Consider the following 23,272-nt stretch of genomic DNA (forward strand, 5'->3'; position numbering starts at 1 on the left):
GCTTTTAAAGTTTTAACAGAGTGGCATCTAGATGGTATATTTTGTACATGTTATAGATAAGCAGTTTTATAAAAGTGAAAATTATTACCATTCAGTTATATCTTTATAATTGTACAAGTGTGGACACAGATGAGTGTGGATAGTGTGTTTGGATGTTTGACAGTGTCTTATGACAATAAAGTTCTATGTTTTTCCTATATGGTGTTAATAACTGTGTTGCACGGTGACAACCGATCTGAGCATTAGGAGTGTTATTTATTTGATATTTTTTTATGTTCAATACAGACATGGGGAGACAGTAATTACATTAGTTACCAAATGATTATGATAGAACATGTTCTACATCTTTGGTTTTGGATACATTTTGTAGCTGGGAATTGTTAATTTCTGTGTCGATTTGGTCTCTTGTGGAGAATTGTCTCATTGGCAATCATACCTCATCTTTTTTTATATGTATTTGCTTACTATTGGTATGGTTCTATTTACATTACTTTGTGGTGGATCGTCAGTATCATTAGTAAAAAAAAAATTTTAAATGCGAATTTCTTCCTCAGATTAGAATACATTTATTGGTTTTAAGTAATGACAATGGCTTAAGTCTGACATGATTATTGGGGCTAAATAAGATCGGAAGTAAACCTCTGCGCTGATTTATATCAATTCTTTATATCTCCTCCAAAGCTGGTCGAGGCAAAGACAAATTTTGACCAAAATAAAAATGATTTCACCAAAAGAACCTTTGTGAGCATGCTTCAAAGACTCATAACTGCTCCAAAAGTAATCTGATCGAATTTGAAGCATGTCAAGCAGATATCATCAACATCTACTTAATAAGTCTTAAAATATGTCTAAATACCTAAAAAGCTATTTAGTACTCAAAAGGTATTGCAAAATTATTCCTTTTCATTTTTTGTTTTGTTATATGGATACAAATATAAGTGATACATGTACCAATACAGTATTTGTTGTGGTATGCAAGTGTAGTAATTAGCATTTACTGTAACAATGTTAATTCACACAAATTAAGAAAAAACAAATGAATGGAACAGATACTCCGCAGGGTGCTGCTTTATACGACTGCAGAGGTGGAAACCTGAACGGTTGGGGCTAGTATGGACACAACATTCAAGCTAGATACAGCTCTGAATTTGGATTGTGGTTAAATAGTTGACACAACATAGGTTTCTGACACAGATTGAATGTGGTCTATAAAGAACTTCAACTTAAAAATTTTAAATTGGACATTTACCTATTTTGGTCCAATATCCAAAATCTAAATACATGGTTAAATTCAGAATATCATAGAACCCGAAGAATTCAATTTTTGATCGGACCAACTTGAAAACTGGGCCCATAATCAAAAATCTAAGTACATGTTAAGACTCGCCATATCTAAGAACCCCAAAAATTCAATTTTTGTTAAAATCAAGCTGATTTTAAATTTGGACCCTTTGGACCTTAATGTAGATCAATTTTAAAACAGGACCAAAAATTAAGAATCTTAACACGGTTAGATTTGGCATATCAAAGAAGCACAATAATTCATTTTTTTTATGAAAGCAAACAAAGTTTAATTTTGGCCCCTTATTCCTTGGGACCAAAACTCCCAAAAATAATCCAAACCTTCCTTTTGTGGTCATAAACCTTTATAGATTTCTATTAACTTATGCTAAGGGTATTGTTAAAAAACCCAAGAAAAATGCTTATTTGGGACCTGTTTTTGGTTCCTAAATCCTACCCTGTTGGGACTAAAACTACCAAAATCTATTCCAACCCTCCTTGTGTGGCCATAGACCTTATGTTAAAATATCATAGATTTCTGTTTACTAATATTTGAGTTATAGAGCAAAAACCAAGAACAATGCTAAATTTGGACTCTTTTTCCTAAACTGTTGAGACCAAAATACCCAAAATCAATCCCAGCCTTCCTTTCATGGTCATAAACCTTGTGTCTAAATTTCATATATTTCTATTGACTTTTACTTAAGTTAGAGTGCTAAAACCAAATGTCTTTGGATGAAGACAATGACGCCAACGTGATACAAATGTACAACCAAAAAGTTTTCAATTTTTGTGGTGGTATAAAAATGATCTCAAATCAAATTTCTAATGGAGTTTGCAACAATAATTATTCAACTACTCATTTTAATAAAACATTAAGTATTAAAATATAAATGTCATACAGTCATGGTGATGATGCCCCCGCTAGCATATAACGTTAAAAAGGTACATAAAGTGAAGCTGCCAAAAATTTTACTTAAACTGAGTTTAGAGGTAATAAGCATTATATACACATTTCACTAAATTAAGTTGAGACAAACTTGAGAAATTTTTCCATTTGTGAAAGGGCATAACCCTAGAATGATAATCAAAGTGCTTGTAATCACTGAATGGCTATTAAAGACTGCTTAAATTTATCAGTTGGTAGTAAAGTGAATTTTGCATTGTATAGTGTATATACATGTATAGCATTATTTAAAGTTGATTCAACTACTATTATGGACAGAGAAATAACTCAAATTTATTGTCTGGAATCTACAAAAATGTTTGTTTTTGGCCCTTAATTCCTAGACTGTTTGACCCATAACCCACAAAATAGACCTCAACCTTCTACTTATGGTATTCAATATTATGGTACAATTTCAGAACAATTGAAATACTTATACACAACTTTTTGTACGGACACTAGATTAATGCTTGTTTTGGTCACCTTTGGAACCCTTATTCCTAAACCTTAAGGACTATATATATAACCCCCCAAAACAATCCCAGGCTTCCTTTTATGATTATAAATATTACTGTGGATGCATTATTATTCTTTGGATACCAATTTTCGTGGCTTTTGTGGCTAGAGTCTTACCACGAAATTAAATGTTCAACGATTAACAAATTTTCTATAGGCTTGTATGCAGACTTCGGCAAAACCACGAAATTAAATATCCACGAAAATGCAAACTTTCTTTAATCCACGAAAATTGGTACCCACGAAAATAAATGAATCCACAGTATGTTATAATTTTAAGGCTTCCTTTTTACTTATACTGAAGTTATTATCTGGAAACCATCCGTCTTGGGAAGACGGCGACAGGATACATACATGTATTTCAACTGCAAAAATTTCTGTGGTTGTTTAAAAATTTCAAACATGTACGATGAAATATTGTTTTAGAAATTGATAAGCCTAGATATGCCTTATAATTTTTCCCTGCATAGTTGAAGGACCATTTACACTCAGAACCGAGTCATCAGTAGGCAGCTAGTACAGATGTATTAAAACAACCTAGCATCATATTGCTAGTAGTGGTAGTAGCATTCTCGGGTAAATTTGTCCTTTTTTTTTTATAATATATTTGGTTCAAATCAATATAGAATGCTTTTATCTCCCTAATACTTACATTGTAAATAGAGGTGATACTACTTTGACAAATCCTTGTACATGAGAGTTTTCTGTCAAATCTTTATTTCACAAAGAATGATTTGCATAACAATGAACTGAGCTCAAAGCAAAGTATTCAATAATACACTTAGACAAAGAGCTAAATTCAGTGATATACTTTGTACTACAGGTCCTTCATTACCATCCATCGACCAAAACCACATCTCAAAAACATTCCATACTACATGGTTGGATTCAGAAGTCCTGAAAAAGACATGATTTTTTTTATCATATTTTAAGTATATACACACAGGTTTAAACTTTCTTGTGGTACAATCATTCCGTATCTAGCAACTATCAATTTGCTTCATGCACATATTGATATGTGTTGAGTTTACCTCTGTTGTAAATAAGAACACACAAACCTCCACCTAATTTTAGTCAACGGACAAAACATTCAAAACTATAAAATATTATCTAAGACTTGTCAGTGTCTATTTACCATTGCCACTGAATCAGTGATATATGTACACATAATTATGTACATGCAAGACTAAAATTATAAAGTACACTAGAACAGACACGTGGTATTGCAGGTCCATGATTGAGTTAACGTATATAACTATGTGCAAGCCTTATTTTAGTATTAGTATTTTTATCTGATAAAGTTATGCCGATTAAACGATACACAGTTTTCTCTGCTTTCAAATCTTTCTGATAATGATTGAATCCGTCGAACTGGAACTTATCAATTATTGGTAATATTAATTATTTGAAAATCAAAAGTTCCTGGAATGGAGTATTTTTTTAATCAACAGCATTGTCATACACATACATGTATTAGTTTTAAATAAAATTGAATTCTTTGATTCGCTGTTTTACGTCATGCCGGCTAACAAATTGAAAACTGTACCTATACGCCTTATTTTTTGTCCAGATTTTAGTATTTGTATTGTTACAATGTATCTGAGAAAGTCTAAACTGATTAAAATTTGACAATTTAGTAGTTTCAACCCTGTGGATACTACCCGTGTATATAGCATATTAATCCTGAATACACCGTTTGGTGGTGCACCTGTCAGACGCAGAACGTACAAATAAGGTAATCGGTAACAGGTGAATATACTATTAATTTTTGGTATCGGAATCGGACTCGATCCGGAACTTCTTAATTATTGGCAATATTAATTACGTGGAAAACAAAAGGGCCTGGAGTGGTGTAATTTTTAATCTACACCTTTGTACTATATTAGTTATATATAAAGTCGAATTCTTTGATTCGTCGTTTTTACGTGATGACGGTTGACAAATTGGACCTCGTAATTTTAGTATTATAGATATATAAGACTAAAACTGACATTCAGTCTTTACGATATCTTCATTCCCAAAGTCATTTTCAAATCTGACTTCATGGTAAAATAAGATTCCATATCTACAACCAATGAAAAGGAAATATCCCTCTAATTTACTAGCATTTAAATCACAGTTTTCGAAAATGGAAGCTAGGTCACCGTGGAACCTAGACAATGCTAGAACAAAAACTAGAGGCTCCAAAGAGCCTGTGTCGCTCACCTTGGTCTATGTGAATATTAAACAAAGGACGCATTTGAATTCATGACAAAATTGTGTTTTGGTGATGGTGATGTGTTTGTATATCTTACTTTACTGAACATTATTGCTGCTTACAATCATTCTATCTATATTGAACTTGGCCTAAGAGCTTCAGTGGAAAATGTTAGTTAAAATTTACAAATTTTATGAAAATTGTTAAAAATTGACTATAAAGGGCAATAACTCCTTATGGGGTCAATTGACCATTTAGGTCATGTTGACTTATTTTTAGGTGTTACTTTGCTGTACATTGTTTCCCTTTACAGTTTATCTCTATCTATAATAATATTTAAGATAATAACAAAAAACGGCAAAATTTCCTTAAAATGACTAATTCAGGGGCAGCAACCTAACAGCAGTTTGTCCAATCCACCTGAAAATTTCATGGCAAATAGATCTTGACCTGATTAACAATTTTACTCCCTGTTAGATTTGCTCTAAATGCTTTGGTTTTTGAGTTATAAGCAAAAAACTGCATTTTACCCCTATGTTCTATTTTTAGCCATGGCGGCCTTCTTTGTTGGTTGGCCGGGTCACGCCACACAATTTTTAAACTATATACCCCAATGATGATTGCGGCCAAGTTTGTTTAAATTTGGCCTGGTAGTTTCAGAGGAGAAGATTTTTGTAAAAGATTACCAAGATTTACGAAAAATGGTTAAAAATTGACTATAAAGGACAATAACTCCTAAAGTGGTCAACTGACCATTTTGGTTATGTTGACTTATTTGTAGATTTTACTTTGCTGAACATTATTGCTGTTTACAGTTTATCTCTATCTATAATAATATTCAAGATAATAACAAAAACCAGCAAAATTTCCCTAAAATTACCTATTCAGGGGCAGCAATCCAACAACAGGTTGTCCGATTCATCTGGAAATTTCAGGGCAGTTAGATCTTGACCGGATGAACATTTTTACCCCACGTCAGATTTGCTCTAAATGCTTTGGTTTTTGAGTTATAAGCCAAAAACTGCATTTTACCCCTATGTTCTATTTTTAGCCGTGGCGGCCATCTTGGTTGGTTGGCGGGGTCACCGGACACAATTTTTAAACTAGATACCCCAATGATGATTATGGCCAAGTTTGGATTAATTTGGCCCAGCAGTTTCAGAGGAGAAGATTTTTGTAAAAGTTAACGACGACGGACGCAGGACGACGGACGACGCCGGACGCCAAGTGATGAGAAAAGCTCACTTGGCCCTTCGGGCCAGGTGAGCTAAAAAGGGAAACAATATATCTTAAATATTTCAAATGCATGTACATGAAATAATATTAATCTCTAAAATTCACCATATTGTTCCCTTTTTTATCTTCTGTTCGATACTGTATATCCAGTGGCGAATCCAGAAATTTTCTAAAGTGGGAGCCCACTGACTGACCTAAGAGGGGGCTCGCTCCAGTCACGATTCAGTGATTCCCTATATAAGCAACCAAATTTTTTCTCAAAAAGCAGGGGCCCACACCCCCCCCCCCCCTAAATCCACCTCTGATATCAACCTCTAGATGTCTTTCAATTACATTCAGTTTAGTGTGGGTTGATGTTTGATTGTTGTACATGTTACAATTACATTCAGTTTAGTGTGGGTTGATGTTTGATTGTTGTACATGTTACAATTACATTCAGTTTAGTGTGGGTTGATGTTTGATTGTTGTACATGTTACAATGAGCAAAGCCCATACCGCAGTCAGCTATAAAAGGCCCTGATAAGACAATGAAAACAATTCAAACGAGAAAACTAACATGTCTGTTTAAGGTTACATCATCAAAAATGTAGGGTAGGTAGGCAGGTCGGTATTTTCTTTTTATTATTGTGTCCATTTTATTTTTTGTGCCATGATTTTGAATTGTGTGGTCCGAGTTGTCCATGGGGCGAGAGTTCCCCTATTTATAATGATTGGATTATTTCTTACGACGGCAATAAAATGGCTTAGGGTGGGTGCTCAAAATAGGATCGGTCAGGTACCCATAATCAAACATATATTTTTTTGGCCTTACCGAGAGCACCATTGAAATATATACAAATCACGGATCGGATACGCATCAACTATGTAGGACCTAATTTCAACACCCCTAAACAGTGAATATTTTTATCGCAAACAGTAGAATTTTATTACATAATGTGAAATGTGTGGGATTGTGCAGCACGTGTCATCATGACATGTGTCCCTTCGCGGCCTTCAGTTTTGATTATAGACTAGAGAAGAGATTAAATGCGTACAAACCTGATGTCAAATGAAGATATACGGAATTTAAATAACGTTGATCCTTTAAATGTATGAAAAACAAAAACATATGACAATTGTTCACATAAAATAGATAGTAAAATTTTCCAAATGAACGTCCATTAAAATTATTAAAGTTTCTGATGAATATTTCCCGCGCAAATGTCATGGAATAGACCAAAACGAATTTTAGGTGTGTGTTGTCATTAAAAAATTCGGGTTAATGAACACAGTTAGATTAAATATATAAATATGTTAACTATATTTATATTGGTTTTTCAGAAAAGTGACTTTACCAGATTTTTTTTGTGGCAAACAACGGTAAATAGCCTATATCATCTTGACATGACATATGAAAACCCCTTAAGCATAATGGTGTGTGTATGGAATAGTCCATGGAATTGTCCAAACCGATACAGGTGAAATACGTAGAATAATATTTCTGTGTCTATTGTGGACACAGCAATAAAATCAGATTTAAGATCCTTATGAGCCCGTAGTAAAGTAAAAAAAACTGTAAAAAGCCTTATTAAATAAAATTTGCTCGATTAACCTTGAAGTGAAGACTAATAAAAATTTGCGTGTATAGTGAACCCCCTAAATAAAATAATACTGTGTTCTAGACCACTTCCCCTTTCGGTGATCTACAGAAATGATTTTTTACTATATAGTATGTTAAAACACCGTCCTGAAGTCGATCAACGTACCGACTGTCGGTGTTACAAACACCGCAACAACAGCGCTTTACCATAATTGACCAAAATGTACACTCAGACAATTTCAGGCAGACGTCATGGTTTGTCTGAGTCTTGTTGTAGTAACAAAAATACGCGCGCGCATCTGCGATTTCATTGGTCGATAAATTATTATGGGCGGGGCGGCGATAGGTGAATTGTACAAAAAACTTATGTCATGTTTCTGTATACCAAATTATCATGAAATTGAGCTGTTTCCTTCAACATATACAAATGTGTAGAAATAATGTACATCGTTTTCATTAAGATACCAGATACGACTAAACATGTAAACAACTCAATGTTATATGGAATCGTCCATAATGTAATTTGTAAACCCCTAATATACAATGTTGTATGGAATCGTCCAGGCGAAAGACAGAATTCGCGAATACACGGTTTCCGCTGTTAATGCCAGTGTTATCATGACTGACATTAGGGGAGGAAATGCATATAGATGACTATAAACAGCTGATAAAGTATATGCAATAGTAACTTTTTTGTTCGTTGAAATGTGTGGGATTGTGCAGCACGTGTCATCATGACATGTGTCCCTTCGCGGCCTTCGGTTTAGATTATAGACTAGAGAAGAGACTAAATGCGTACAAACCTGATGTCAAATGAAGATATACGGAATTCACATAAAATAGATAGTAAAATTTTCCAAATGAACGTCCATTAAAATTATTAAAGTTTCTGATGAATATTTCCCGCGCAAATGTCATGGAATAGACCAAAACGAATTTTAGGTGTGTGTTGTCATTAAAAAATTCGGGTTAATGAACACAGTTAGATTAAATATATAAATATGTTAACTATATTTATATTGGTTTTTCAGAAAAGTTACTTTACCAGATTTTTTTTGTGGCAAACAACGGTAAATAGCCTATATCATCTTGACATGACATATGAAAACCCCTTAAGCATAATGGTGTGTGTATGGAATAGTCCATGGAATTGTCCAAACCGATACAGGTGAAATACGTAGAATAATATTTCTGTGTCTATTGTGGACACAGCAATAAAATCAGATTTAAGATCCTTATGAGCCCGTAGTAAAGTAAAAAAAACTGTAAAAAGCCTTATTAAATAAAATTTGCTCGATTAACCTTGAAGTGAAGACTAATAAAAATTTGCGTGTATAGTGAACCCCCTAAATAAATAATACTGTGTTCTAGACCACTTCCCCTTTCGGTGATCTACAGAAATGATTTTTTACTATATAGTATGTGTAACAAAAATACGCGCGCGCATCTGCGATTTCATTGGTCGATAAATTATTATGGGCGGGGCGGCGATAGGTGAATTGTACAAAAAACTTATGTCATGTTTCTGTATACCAAATTATCATGAAATTGAGCTGTTTCCTTCAACATATACAAATGTGTAGAAATAATGTACATCGTTTTCATTAAGATACCAGATACGACTAAACATGTAAACAACTCAATGTTATATGGAATCGTCCATAATGTAATTTGTAAACCCCTAATATACAATGTTGTATGGAATCGTCCAGGCGAAAGACAGAATGCGCGAATACACGGTTTCCGCTGTTAATGCCAGTGTTATCATGACTGACATTAGGGGAGGAAATGCATATAGATGACTATAAACAGCTGATAAAGTATATGCAATAGTAACTTTTTTGTTCGTTGAAATGTGTGGGATTGTGCAGCACGTGTCATCATGACATGTGTCCCTTCGCGGCCTTCGGTTTAGATTATAGACTAGAGAAGAGACTAAATGCGTACAAACCTGATGTCAAATGAAGATATACGGAATTCACATAAAATAGATAGTAAAATTTTCCAAATGAACGTCCATTAAAATTATTAAAGTTTCTGATGAATATTTCCCGCGCAAATGTCATGGAATAGACCAAAACGAATTTTAGGTGTGTGCTGTCATTAAAAAATTCGGGTTAATGAACACAGTTAGATTAAATATATAAATATGTTAACTATATTTATATTGGTTTTTCAGAAAAGTTACTTTACCAGATTTTTTTTGTGGCAAACAACGGTAAATAGCCTATATCATCTTGACATGACATATGAAAACCCCTTAAGCATAATGGTGTGTGTATGGAATAGTCCATGGAATTGTCCAAACCGATACAGGTGAAATACGTAGAATAATATTTCTGTGTCTATTGTGGACACAGCAATAAAATCAGATTTAAGATCCTTATGAGCCCGTAGTAAAGTAAAAAAAACTGTAAAAAGCCTTATTAAATAAAATTTGCTCGATTAACCTTGAAGTGAAGACTAATAAAAATTTGCGTGTATAGTGAACCCCCTAAATAAAATAATACTGTGTTCTAGACCACTTCCCCTTTCGGTGATCTACAGAAATGATTTTTTACTATATAGTATGTTAATAATATATATTTTAGTGTTTTTGTTTTAATGTTGTTTGTTTTCAAATCTTTTTACGGTTTGGTACTTATTGATCATACTTTATATTACAGGTATTTTCTTTCTATTTTGATATGTATGTAAAAATTATATTATTTAAAGGATTTTTAGTTTAAGGTAAATATATGTCCTGGATCTTTTGTGTTAACGCAGTTTTGAATTTGTTTATCGTTTTCCACTATGCTTTACGTTTGAAAAAAGTGTTACATGAAGTATCAATCGATATTTATAGATTATCGTTGATCATCTTAACGAGATTGATATTCTGGCTTGAGCTGGTACAGCGAAAGTGAGAAAAGCAATCGAGTTGAGATGATCAATGATAATCTATTTATCGCTATTTTACCTTTGACGACGTTGTCAATTTCATGTCAATTTCGTTAGCAACGCCATGTGGCCTCCTTAGTTTCTAGTGATAATTATTTCATATCAAGCGAGAAGCATGATATGAAAACTATCGCAAAAAAAGATCAAAAGAAAAATGCACAAAATAGCGATAATTGTATTTACACACTTTTCATTTAAACTCCTTTGTATTCAAGTATTGTAAAGTACACTTTTCCTGCGTTTTTTCTCAATTCATTTATTGTTTACATTAATAAAGACACGGCGTCAAATCAAGAAAGAAAGAGGCTATTATCTAGACATTCACAAATGTTTAATATAACTTTATTTGTGTATTGTTTTACATGTTTTAATTGTATTAACTCTATAAAAAAAATATTATTTTCTATCTACTGTTATGTCATGTATGTATTACTGTGGCAGTAGTTTTGATTGATAACTAAAACAATGAAACGGAGTTACATTTTAAAGTTGCGTGGTTTTTCTCTTATATTTAATGCTTTTACCTCAGTTTTAAATTGTAACCCGGATTTTTTTTTCTATCGATTTATGAGTTTTGAACATCGGTATTCTACTGTTGCCTTTAGTTAGACAAGTTGTCTATGCGAATATTTGGCAGTACATATCGCATTAAAATATTATCGTGGAAACTAAATGCATGAAATATCCGATGCAAAGATAAATGAATAATTAAAGTTATTCTGACACTTAACAAGGAGTGTACTGTTTCCTTTTTAATATTGATCGTGTGACACTTAAAGACGTAAAGTACAATATCTTAGGTAATTCGGAAGGATAAAAATATCCTGTTCCAAAAGTGGCACCCGTCGAGTTGCTTATGTATCTACAAACCCGGCGATAAGTCTAACTTGATGGGTCACATTCGGAAGAAAGGGGACGGTATTGCAGTTACGACAAATGAAACATTTTCGTGGTCATCTGTGAAACAGACATATTCAATAACAGTCAATAAATTCGTGATGGGGACGTAAAATTACGAAGGGATGAGTTCAACCTCTTCACCTGGAGTAGTTTCCTTGTGAGCATCAACGTTTTATCAAGGAAATCATGATAGAAAATAAAATCACTGGAATCTTGTATTGACTGGAAGATATATACTCCGGATGCAAGCGCTGCTGGAATGCTGTAACATATGTATTGCTCCGTGTCAAACTTTTTACAAAAGATACTTTTCTTTGTTTTACATGTATCTTCTCCGATTTAAAATAACCGTTATTAATCGAGATTTGTTTAGCTAGCTACGAAGTATGGGTTGTGCTCATTACACAAGGTTGCAAGGTAACCTATTATTGTTGATATCTCGTCAGTTTGTCTCTATCATACAGCCGTCTTATAGCCAATCCTACCATACAATATCCCCTTCTACATAGATATAAGATTTTAAAGGGGATTTTAAAGAAGTTGTAATACATCATGGATTATTTTACTACATGCTATTTTTCAGAATATAAGTCACTGGAGCCATGTAAGTCTACCATTTAAAACCTTTGTTGAGTAAATACAAACACAGATAAACAAAAACAAACAACAAGTTGTGCCGGTAGCTAATTTGGTATATTACACAAACATAGGCGTGTTTAATCAATTTGACATGCACACACACACACACACACACACACACACACACACACACACACACACACACACACACACACACACACACACACACACACACACACACACACACACACACACACACACACACACACACACACGATATAATGTTAAAGGAATCTTGAACTTATTAGATATATGTAGAACCATACAAAGCAAGGATTGATTCATAATTAATACAATTATTTTGCTTGATAATTTTGCTTTGATAATTTTGCCGGTAGTAGCATAATTATTTCACCGGGATTAGCACAATTCCAACTTAGCATTATGTATTTTATGTCTTTCTCGGAGATCATGAATTCCAAGTGCGGGATAGTTGTACAACAAAGAAGTTATTAATGATATGTTAATAGCTACATGTATATAGTAAGAGGATTCTATTATACTGGACTTCTAATATTAGCGATCACCAATTTACTATTATTAATTTTTAAGTCATCACAAACTTAAGGCGTGTTCAATTTGCCTGTCCGTCTATCCGTCCTTCATCACATTTCAGTTTAGTCTAGAAATGCTTTGGCCAAATAATTCTATTATTGGATTGTACAGCTTACTTTTTATGTAACAGGTCAATTTTGTGATTTATGCTGGTGAAATAACATCTCAGACGGGTGGGTGCCCTAAGAAATTGAGAATGTTCTTACATTGTTAGGGCCATATCCATCTTGCCTTACCATAAGCCCGGTTTGCTCGGCTATTGCAATCCCTCGAAGTTCATCATCTGTTTACTTTCAAAAATTGATTATCAGATGAACACGAAACAAAGTCCAACCAAACGCAAGACAAGAAGATAAAAAAAGCCAGATAATTTAATTTCACTTTCAGATATATTGATGATGTTCTTTCCAGTAACAATTCGAACTTTTCTAATTGGCTTTCACTAATATATTCCCGGAACTATTAATAAGAGCTTCCTCCACTTCATTTACACTTATATCTCGAATTTGACATACACAGTCATTTCAATACCTGAATCTATGACAAACGAGACGATTTTAATTTTGAAATTATAAACCACCTACCTTAGTAGCCAATATACCAACTTCACCTGTATATGGGATATAAATTTCCCAATTTGTTCGACATTCACGAGCTTGCAGCTCCTAATCAGATTTTGTAAAACGTCACCAGTGTATGAGTAGACAGTTGATAAACCAGGGGTATGTCAAAGAACGTCTCGTCTTTTTTTTCTAAAAAAGTTTATCAGAAGGTACCAAGATCTTATTGATAAGTATTCCGTATCAACTTCACAAATAATACATGATGGTAAATATTTTGCATCCTGACGTTGTTAATCTTCTTAACAACATGTTATATTGTTTTTTCATTTGTATTTGTTCTATTATTACTATTAATTTTAATGTTTGGTCTGTTTGCTGTGATATCCACTTGACATGGCTCCGTAACTATGCATCCCGTCAATGTGTTTGTATTATCTTTCATCTTTGCTGGTGTGTTTGGTATGTGCGACGTTTTGTGTTTCTTTGGTTCTTATAACGTGACTCTGTACTTTAAAATATCCCGTCATCATGTTATTGTGTTATTATATGTCATTATTTTATTGTTATATTATTGTTCTATTAAATGTCATATGTTATTGTTCTATTATAAATTTGAAAATGCTTTGATCGACAAACGACAAAATAATTTTACTCGCGCAATGGTATTAACCATATGTGGATTCTTAAAAATGCTTAAAAAGAACTGCTGGACAATTTTTAACCCGATCTATCTTAAAAATAATTCTAACATGATTGAAACTTATGCAGAGAGTATAAGTGTTGTTTATTCAGATGGAGTGGTTTCTTCCATGAATGGGGCAGTTGATTCCATTGTAAGGTCAAAGGTCATGCCTAATTTGGTCTGTCTGATATCAGGGATTAGGTTCTCAGGTTACAATTTCAGGCTGCCAGCTTCTCACTTTTGATTTGGCTGTTGAATACATAGGACGTTTACTCTATAGGAATAAGTTTTCAATTTCATTTTACACTGATTTTCTGCTGTTTAAACTTGAGACTCTATTGTGAAGATTGTCTGGACTGGAAATTGGATTTATATAACTTTATTTTCTCCTGTCTTGGAGACACAAGGTATTTTATACAGACTTTCGATCATTTCCTAATAGTGATCACGATTAATCAGAAGAACTGTAGACAATTGACACAATTCTTTAAAAAACTCATCGTAAATTAGTGATCTCGTACACAATAGTCATTGCAGTTTAAATTCGTTTTTCCTATCACTTCTTGTAATTCAACATTGGACTACTATTTCCAGAAATTTGAGAACTTGAATCAGTTTTATTTAACAGTTTTGGTGATTTAACGGCTATTAAAACTTTTAGTAATTAATATCAACATTGGACTACTATTTCCCGAAATTTAAGAACTTTAATCAGGTTATTCAACAGTGTCGTATTTTACGGATATCAAAACTTTAGTAAATTTTATAACATGGCTTCTTCGACCAGACGCAACCGTCGTTCACGTAACAGACCACATCCATATAACAACGAAGAAAATGCTACACAAAGCTCGCAATGGGATATGGAAAATCCAGAAAATTGGACAGGTGCAAGATTTCGGGACGAATTGCGGAAGTTAGGAATAAACATTCCAAAAAGCTGGTCTAAAGCATTACTTAAACAACTGTATCTAGACAACAAGGAGCGCCTATGCAATAACGAAATACGAGAAGGTGCACCCGTCGCAGCGGATGACCATATTAGGCAACCAACTAGAGAAGTACTTCAAGACCCGCCCACAGATGAAGGAAGTTCCGCCCCATCAACAACGCGCATGGATAGTGTAACCGGAAACGACGTACGGGACTCCAATGTAAACAATATGGCCGCTTTGTTTACATCGACTATGGTCAACGTCAACACGTTTACCCAGTGTATGGCAAGCATGCAACCATCCGTAACCCACATTAGACCATCACCGGATTCCTTCAACAAGACCTACGATCTGGCTAATTGGTACGAACAACGGAACGCCTCCGATGTCCCGCTAGTACCAGTTCCTGGTACAACCCAGAGAACCACCGCACAACACAACTTCAACTTTAGTCCGTCGACAAGTGCCTTGCCATTTTCTCACCATACCAGTGCCGAAATGGATTCAACAAGATATGGAGTGAGATCGGATTCTTTCACCAACGTTGATATTGTGTCGCCGAATATTCAAAGGAATATTATTGAGGGTAAGGATATTAATCTTACTACTTTACTAATATCAAATTACGAAAACCCTCAATCACACAATATCACTGCTGATGAAATAAAGGTGAATTTATCAAGCAAGCCTGACCCCCGTCTTAACAGGAACCTGAACATACAGGATTTTATTCAGGCCTTTGGGAAATATAAACGTATTATGTGTGGGTCATATCCCGAAAGACGAGAAGAGCTGGATGCTTATGAAGCAGATTTGATTCAGATCCATAAATTTTATGGTGATAAATTTTATACCTACCATAAGCTATTCTCCGCAAAGGCAGATACACTCCTAAGAGAGAAACACATCAAGGTTGATTGGAGTAAAAGAGACCGTGACATTCTTTCACTAGTTAGTGGGGGTATTAGAGTAAATGCATGCAACTTATGTCATCAAATTGATCATGCCACAGAATTTTGTTCATTGCAGATTTCTGATCATCAGGGTATACATGTAGATAGCAACTTAGGTAACAACAGGTCAGTCAGACCAAAAATGCAAAACAAGCTTGATAAACAAGGTCGTAGTAGAGTATTTTACGACGGTAAAGAAGTATGTAACAATTATAATAATGTCAGGGGTTGTTTCAGAACAACATGCAACCTTCTTCACGCTTGCTCAACCTGTAGATCTACATGTCACCCAGCACATACATGTACAGGTAATAGACAAAACCATCATGTACCTCAAAAATATTCACAAACCTACAAAAATAACACTAGCAGCAAAGATGTTACTCAGTCTAAACCGGATAACAAATCATGACTACATATACAAAATATACCTTTGGAAGATTATTCGATGAAAGCATCAACTCCTATCAACATAGAAAAACTTTAGCATGAGCTGCAGAATCATCCAGATATAAATTTCAGATCATATTTGATAAATGGATTAAGAAATGGTTTCGATTCTATGGTAAAATACAATACATGGAATACAAAAGTATGCAAAAATAATTACTCAGCTAGGTCGCAATCTACAGTTGTGTCAGATTTGATTAAGAAAGAATGTGAAAAAGGTTTTGTGTATGGGCCATTTCAACATAGTCCTTTTCCTCGTTTTAGAGTAAGCCCTTTAGGGGTAGCAACTGGGAAATATTCAGATAAGAAAAGATTAATTTTAGATTCGTCATCACCACACAATGATGAATGTATGAGTGTTAACGACATGATAGACAAAAGTGATTGTTCTATGTCTTATGTGAAAATAGATGATGCTATCCGCATCATTTCAAAATGTGGTAGGGAAGCAAGTCTTTCCAAATACGATATATCCGATGCATTTAAAATTTGTCCTTACAAACCTACACAGTGGCCGCTATTCTGTTTTAAGTGGAAATCTATGTATTATTTTTATGTTAGACTCACCTTTGGATGCCGTTCCAGTCCTAAAATATTTGACACTGTCTCCCAAGCAGTGTGTTATATTGCTGAGAAAAACTATAAGGTAGAGCATATCTTGCATTTATTAGATGATTTCCTAACAATCGACCATCCCGATGAAGATGGAGAGAGGACAATGGCAATTATGATGACAATATTTAAACGGCTTAACATTCCCATTGCTAGTCATAAAACAGTTGGGCCTACCACTTGCTTAGAATATTTGGGTATCATACTAGACTCACAAAAGATGGAAACTAGATTACCTGATAATAAAGTGCAAAGGATATGCAATTTTATCCGCAAAATACTCCACAAATCATCTTGTGCAAAAAGAGAACTCTTACAGTTATTGGGACATTTAAATTTTGCTTCCAGGGTTATTTTACCTGGAAGGTCTTTTGTTTCTTATTTGATTAACTTGTCAACTACAGTTAAAGATTTGTCTGACTTTGTGCATTTAAGCACAGAATGTAGAACAGACTTAGATTTTTGGTTACGTTTTTTGTCAAACTGGAATGGCATTACTATGTTTTATGAAAATGAATTTACAAGTAGCTTTGATATGGAATTATTTACAGACACTGCGTCAACATTAGGATTTGGGGGCTTCTTTCGGGGGAAATTCTTTTATTCAACCTGGCCTTTGGAATTACCATCATTGACAAACAACCTTTCAATAGCCTTTTTAGAATTATATCCTATTGTTGTAGCAGCACTGCGTTGGGGGCCAGAGTGGTCTTGTAAAAGAATATTATTCTGGTGTGATAATGAGGCCACTGTAGCTATTGTGAAAAAGGGGAGATCAAAAACTTTAGAAATTATGAAATTGATGAGACAGCTGACTTGGTGTGCAGTTAAATATATTTTTTACTTTAGTGCAAAACATGTTCCAGGTTATAAAAACCAAATTTCGGATGCTTTGTCTCGTTTACAGATCACCCGTTTTCACAAGCTGGCCCCAAAAGCAGAACAGAGTCCATGCATAGTTCCAAGTGCATCAGAAGTAATGTGGCACTGAGTGAAACAGTTAGTAATTTATGGAATTTTTCTATTTCTGAAGGGACAAAAGTGTCATATGAGACTGGTTATAATCATTTTTTTAAATTTTTGCTATTAAATGGTATAAGTGTTACTGACAGCAAGCCTTATTCAGTGTCAGAAGATCTGTTGATATATTTTGCTACACATTGATTTCAACATCTCAAACTACAGTACTCTACCATTAAACTATACATATGTGGAATTAGACATAGATGCTTAAAGGACAACATATGTTCTCCTTTCAATAATTCCAGTAACAATTTAGAGAGACTGTCCTTGTTTTTAAATTCTATTAAAAGATTACAGAAACCAATCATTAAAGATCGCTTACCCATTACTTTTGATATCCTTCAACATTTATGTGTTAAGCTTAAAGAAGGAATTTTTTCACCTTTTATTGACCAGATGTTATATACTGCTTTTACAGTAGCTTTTTATGGTTTCTTACGCTGTGGCGAGTTTACAATTCGCAGGTCAAAATCATTTGATTGTAACAACAATTTATGTATATATGATGTTTTATTTTATTCTGACTATGTTATTTTACATTTAAAGCAATCTAAGACTGACCCTTTCAGGATGGGTGTTGATATTCAACTTCACAAGCTAAATCATGATTGTTGTCCATTTAAAGCTTTACATGATTATTTGATTGTAAATAACACCATGTTTAAATTTCAAAATAATAATGCTTTATTTATTGACGAATCTGGTAAAGCTCTAGAAAGAGAATTTTTCATCAGCAAGTTAAAGCATCTTTTGGGTATCTGTGGATATAATCCCCAGTCCTTTAACGGACATTCATTTCGAATTGGAGCTGCGACAACAGCTGGAAAATCTAATATTGAGGATCACTTAATTAAAACATTAGGTAGATGGAAGTCTAATAGTTATTGTCGCTATATAAGAACTAGTAAAAATGTAATTAAAAAAGCACAACAAAAGTTATCATCATGATTCTTGTATATTTCCATTAGGGATATCCCATGTAAAATAATTTTGCTTTTATTCTTATTTTATACCATATAGTGTACATTTGCACATGTACAATACATACCTGTGGATATTAAATATCTGAGTATTTATATATCATGTATTTGATTGTTTTATTTTTAAAACTGATTCATATGATTAAATGCATAGTTAATTATTTCTATCTTTATTATCAGTGAAGTATTGAAGGTGTCCAAGGTGTTCAATTTAAGTCCATCCCCTTACAACCACATTCCTATTCAATTCCTTGGGGGTCACTCAGCTGTTTCACATCTGATTTTTGGACCATTACGAAATTCACCACTGGTTAATTTCTCTTCTAATCCCCAAGTAATTAACTACTTTTCATCTCTCCACCGTCAATTCAACCCCTTTTCGTAGCACCCTGCTACGAGATGAAGCATCGCTTCATCCCCTTTTTGGAACCCTCTGCGTTCCAGTTGATTGGCGGAGTGTCCATGTCCACGGGGCTTGGCTACCCACTATACCAAGTGTCGTCGACAGGGCCTGGAGCAAAATTTTCCTAGCTGAGATACTGACTCCCAAAGGGCAAACTTATATTATAATAAAAGTGAAACTTTATCAAGCCTTTCTTATCAACAGCCTTGTCAATTTGTTGAAGTACTTGCGTCAGGTTTAGTCATTTGTTTGGTTCTGGTTTTTATATGGTCAGTAATTGTGGTTCTTCATCTAAAGACTAGCCGAGAGACTAGCATTGGTCCCATGTGGTATATACATGTACATGTTTATGATGAGTATGATTTTCCACCAGCTGTTCCAGGGTTAAAGGGCAACACACAAAGAAACTATCTTATAGAGGATCCTCAAACTTAAGTTAGAGGTCTGAAGGTAATCATGAGGCACAGTAGTATCCAGGATCACATAGAATGTGTTAGAGGCGTCACTTGGCATTCGTCGTCCCTTATATGTGCTAACATGTCATGTAGGTCTCAAGTCATCACTAGACATCCGTCTGTCAATATAACTTAAGATGTCGTCATACCCTCAAGGACAACAGAATAAATATTTGATTTTTTAACTCTGTTTACCACCATTCCAATTGTGAAATTATAATTGATTTGAATAAACATTGAACGACAAAATTTCTTTCTTTGTGACGTTTACATTTTCTGACGTCAGACTTCGGAAACAATGTATGTGTTTTTTAAAATTTTTATAGATGCTTTTGTGATTTTTTGTAAATGATTGTTTGTTTTTAGATGGTAACACAGTGATTACTGCTGTACCCATATTTTCACTTTTATTTTTTTTTGTCTGTTTTATTCACGCATCGTTGTAAATATAACGGAACTTAATACGACTGTCATACAAGTGAAAGGTTTAGCGCTATAAAACCAGGTGCGATCCCCTATTTTGTACATTTGCCTATTACAAGTCAGGAATATGACAGTTGCTATCCATTCCATTAATTTGTTTTGTCATTTGATTTTGCCATTTGATTTTGAACTTTACGATTGAATTTTCCTCGGAGTTTAATATTTTTGTGATTTTACTTTTTTGTATAAAATAACTAAAACAATATAAAGGATAATTGCTACACTGTTTTTTTTTAATTATTGGTTTCCTATTGTTTATAAAAAAAACCATGAAAACATGAAAAGCAGAAAAAATGAAGGTTCGTGTGCTAGTTTTTGAGATATAAGCCATTGAAAACTAGAATGTTTAAAAGGATTAAACACCTTTTTATAAGAATTTATTGGTGTTTAAACTCGACAAATTCACTCACAACCGATAAAGGTGCATAGGACTTCTGCGATATGCTTGTTAGTGACTTGTTCCAGTTTATAAACCAATAAGTTTTCAAAAAGGCGTAAAATTCTTCTAATTCTTTAAAATTTTTAGATAAAGGAATTATTTTTTCGGCAGTCGTAATCTCTATCACAGGTAAATTATATGTTTGTGTCATTGAATTGGTCCGGTGCATAAATATATTTGGTGGTAAACGCAAATATATATACTCCTTCAAAACTGCAATCTAATAAACGATAACTACGAAAACTGTTATCATCTTTCAAATGTTTTGGGGTTATTTTTTTTTAAGTTAGCGATAAACGCGAAGTAAAAATATTTGTAACTTAACTTCGAATCAGATTGTGTTATTATCGCCGCCATCTTGTTTACTCTGGTGACAAAAAGAGTTTCGGTACATGTCGTTAATCGAACAATAAAGCACAACTACCAAAAGTGTTATTGACCAATTATATCAATGTATTCTATAACAGTGTATAATATTCCAATCATATACGATTTTAAAATAAAATTGAAAATGGAAATGGGGAATGTGTCAAAGAGACAACAACCTGACCATAGAAAAGACAACAGCAGAAGGCCACCAACAGGTCTTGAACGTAGCAGAAAGATGACATTTTGAACTAAATGTAATCAAATAATGGAAAAAAGGGTTTAGTGGGTTAATGTTTAAATGCACTATATGAATAAAACCAGAGGATTCCGAATATCTGGCTAATGTTCCAAAACAAGAGGAGCAAATATCCTTAAAACCGAAGAAAATAAGAGACATACGAAAGAATTGGATTACAAGAAAGCTACATGTGTTCAACTTCATTCATATCATTGCCTGTTCCTTTATTACACAAGGGAAGATAGATGCTACTTTTGAGAAGCAGTTGCATTTAAAAAATCGTTTATCGAAAGAGTCAAGATCTGACTGTTACGAAATCGATGTTGAAAACTTGAATTCAATCTGCAGTATTCACAATCTTTTTACTCAATCATTATTCATCACATAATGATACAAAAATTGAAATTTAACTTGTCATTTGGAATACGCCGAATGAAGAATACCGATTATGATAAAAAAGCAAGCAAAAAGATATAGATGTGGGTTTGTAGTATATGTATTCTTTGATAACGACGCCATTTGTCTTTATATATACATGAAAACACCCCGTTATGCTCGATTGCTAACTTCTTTTTTATTTGAGTTTGCTCTTTTTTGTAATTTTTACCTTTAATTCTATGAACTATATTCAGACACTATGCAAAACAAAAGTCAAAATAATCTATTCTATACATGACTTGTATATCGAGTTGTATTGTCCCAGTTGAATGTAACAGAACAATGAAAATATCTAAGAGTGCAAGATTCCTGTATATATCGGTAAAAGGTTGTTTGTCTTTTTTATTCCATAACACCTATCAAAGGTACCAGGATTATAATTTAGTACGCCAGACGAGCATTTCGTCAACAAAAGACTTATCAATGACGCTAATGTCGAAATATTTATAAAGCCAAACATATCTTTTCCGTTTATAACTGCAGTTGCTGCTTTTGCACAAGCATCTAAGTATATCCAATCCGTTGTTTGCTGATCTGTGTGGAGCCAAGGGTATAAATAAAATAGGCCATATGATTGGAAGATTATGTAGGAGGTGTAAGTTTGACCTTGTTGAAGCATAGCGTCTCTCAGACCTATACTCTCTTTTTCACTAAATGGTGTAGGACCGTGATAAACGAGACTGTATGGATCATTAGATGCAGATTCTAGAGGATCCCACTGGTAACCATAATTGCAGTTCAAATCCGTACCAAAGCAGTTTGAGTTGACTTGAGATTGTTTTCTATTTTTCCTCATAAGACTGTCAGTAGTATATGTATAGACATAACCATCAGGATCTAGAACAGGAATAACAAACCACTGCAATTCATCTATTAAGTTCACAGCAGCTGTGTTTGTTTGTAGGAAGTTAATAAAATTCAGTACGGCTGCTAGCGATATCCATTCCCGAGCATGGATTCCACCATCTACGAGTATGGTTGGTCGGTTACTCAGTTGCATAACATTGTTCCATATTTGATCCATATATATTGGTATTTTTTCGTCTGTCTTGCCTATTGTTATTTACTGTGAACAGGCAATTGATCAACATCCATCTTGGTTATTTATATACTCCTTAATTTTATCTTAGGTATTATATTTGTTAAATTGAAATACATTGGCGGATATCGCAGCCTTCTCAGTATCGATTGACTTTTGAAGGTTTCTTGTTAACATTGTATACTAGTAATCTATTTTTGCTTTCTTGAGTTTTATCTTAGTTACGATTAGTTCTTCAGGAGGAAAAGCCAATTCTGTAATGTCCTCGGGTGATTCTCTCAGAGTAATAGGTCGATATTTTGCCATTATACTTTTAAGCTCAGGGTTTTTGCGTTTGCAGCGATTCTTAATGCTTCAAAACTTGTATAATCTACACATTTTGTCGTAACATTGGTAGCAAGGAAGAATAAGAAAACGATTC

At 33.9% G+C, this 23,272-nt stretch overlaps 2 protein-coding genes across 2 annotated transcripts; one reads left to right on the plus strand and one right to left on the minus strand.

Moving 5' to 3' along the window:
• Positions 1 to 15,239: 15,239 nt before the first annotated feature.
• Positions 15,240 to 18,645, plus strand: LOC134696604 (uncharacterized). The gene is made up of 2 exons (XM_063558469.1): positions 15,240 to 15,555; positions 17,892 to 18,645. The coding sequence occupies exons 1-2, from the start codon at positions 15,252 to 15,254 to the stop codon at positions 18,146 to 18,148; spliced, it is 561 nt and encodes a 186-aa protein (XP_063414539.1). The 5' UTR covers positions 15,240 to 15,251; the 3' UTR covers positions 18,149 to 18,645.
• A 3,459-nt stretch (positions 18,646 to 22,104) lies between these two features.
• Positions 22,105 to 22,836, minus strand: LOC134697586 (carboxypeptidase B-like). The gene has a single exon (XM_063559871.1). The coding sequence runs from the start codon at positions 22,834 to 22,836 to the stop codon at positions 22,105 to 22,107; it is 732 nt and encodes a 243-aa protein (XP_063415941.1).
• Between the last annotated feature and the right edge of the window lie 436 nt (positions 22,837 to 23,272).

Source organism: Mytilus trossulus, chromosome 14 (assembly GCF_036588685.1).
Source record: "Mytilus trossulus isolate FHL-02 chromosome 14, PNRI_Mtr1.1.1.hap1, whole genome shotgun sequence".
In the NCBI taxonomy this organism is placed as follows: domain Eukaryota; kingdom Metazoa; phylum Mollusca; class Bivalvia; order Mytilida; family Mytilidae; genus Mytilus; species Mytilus trossulus.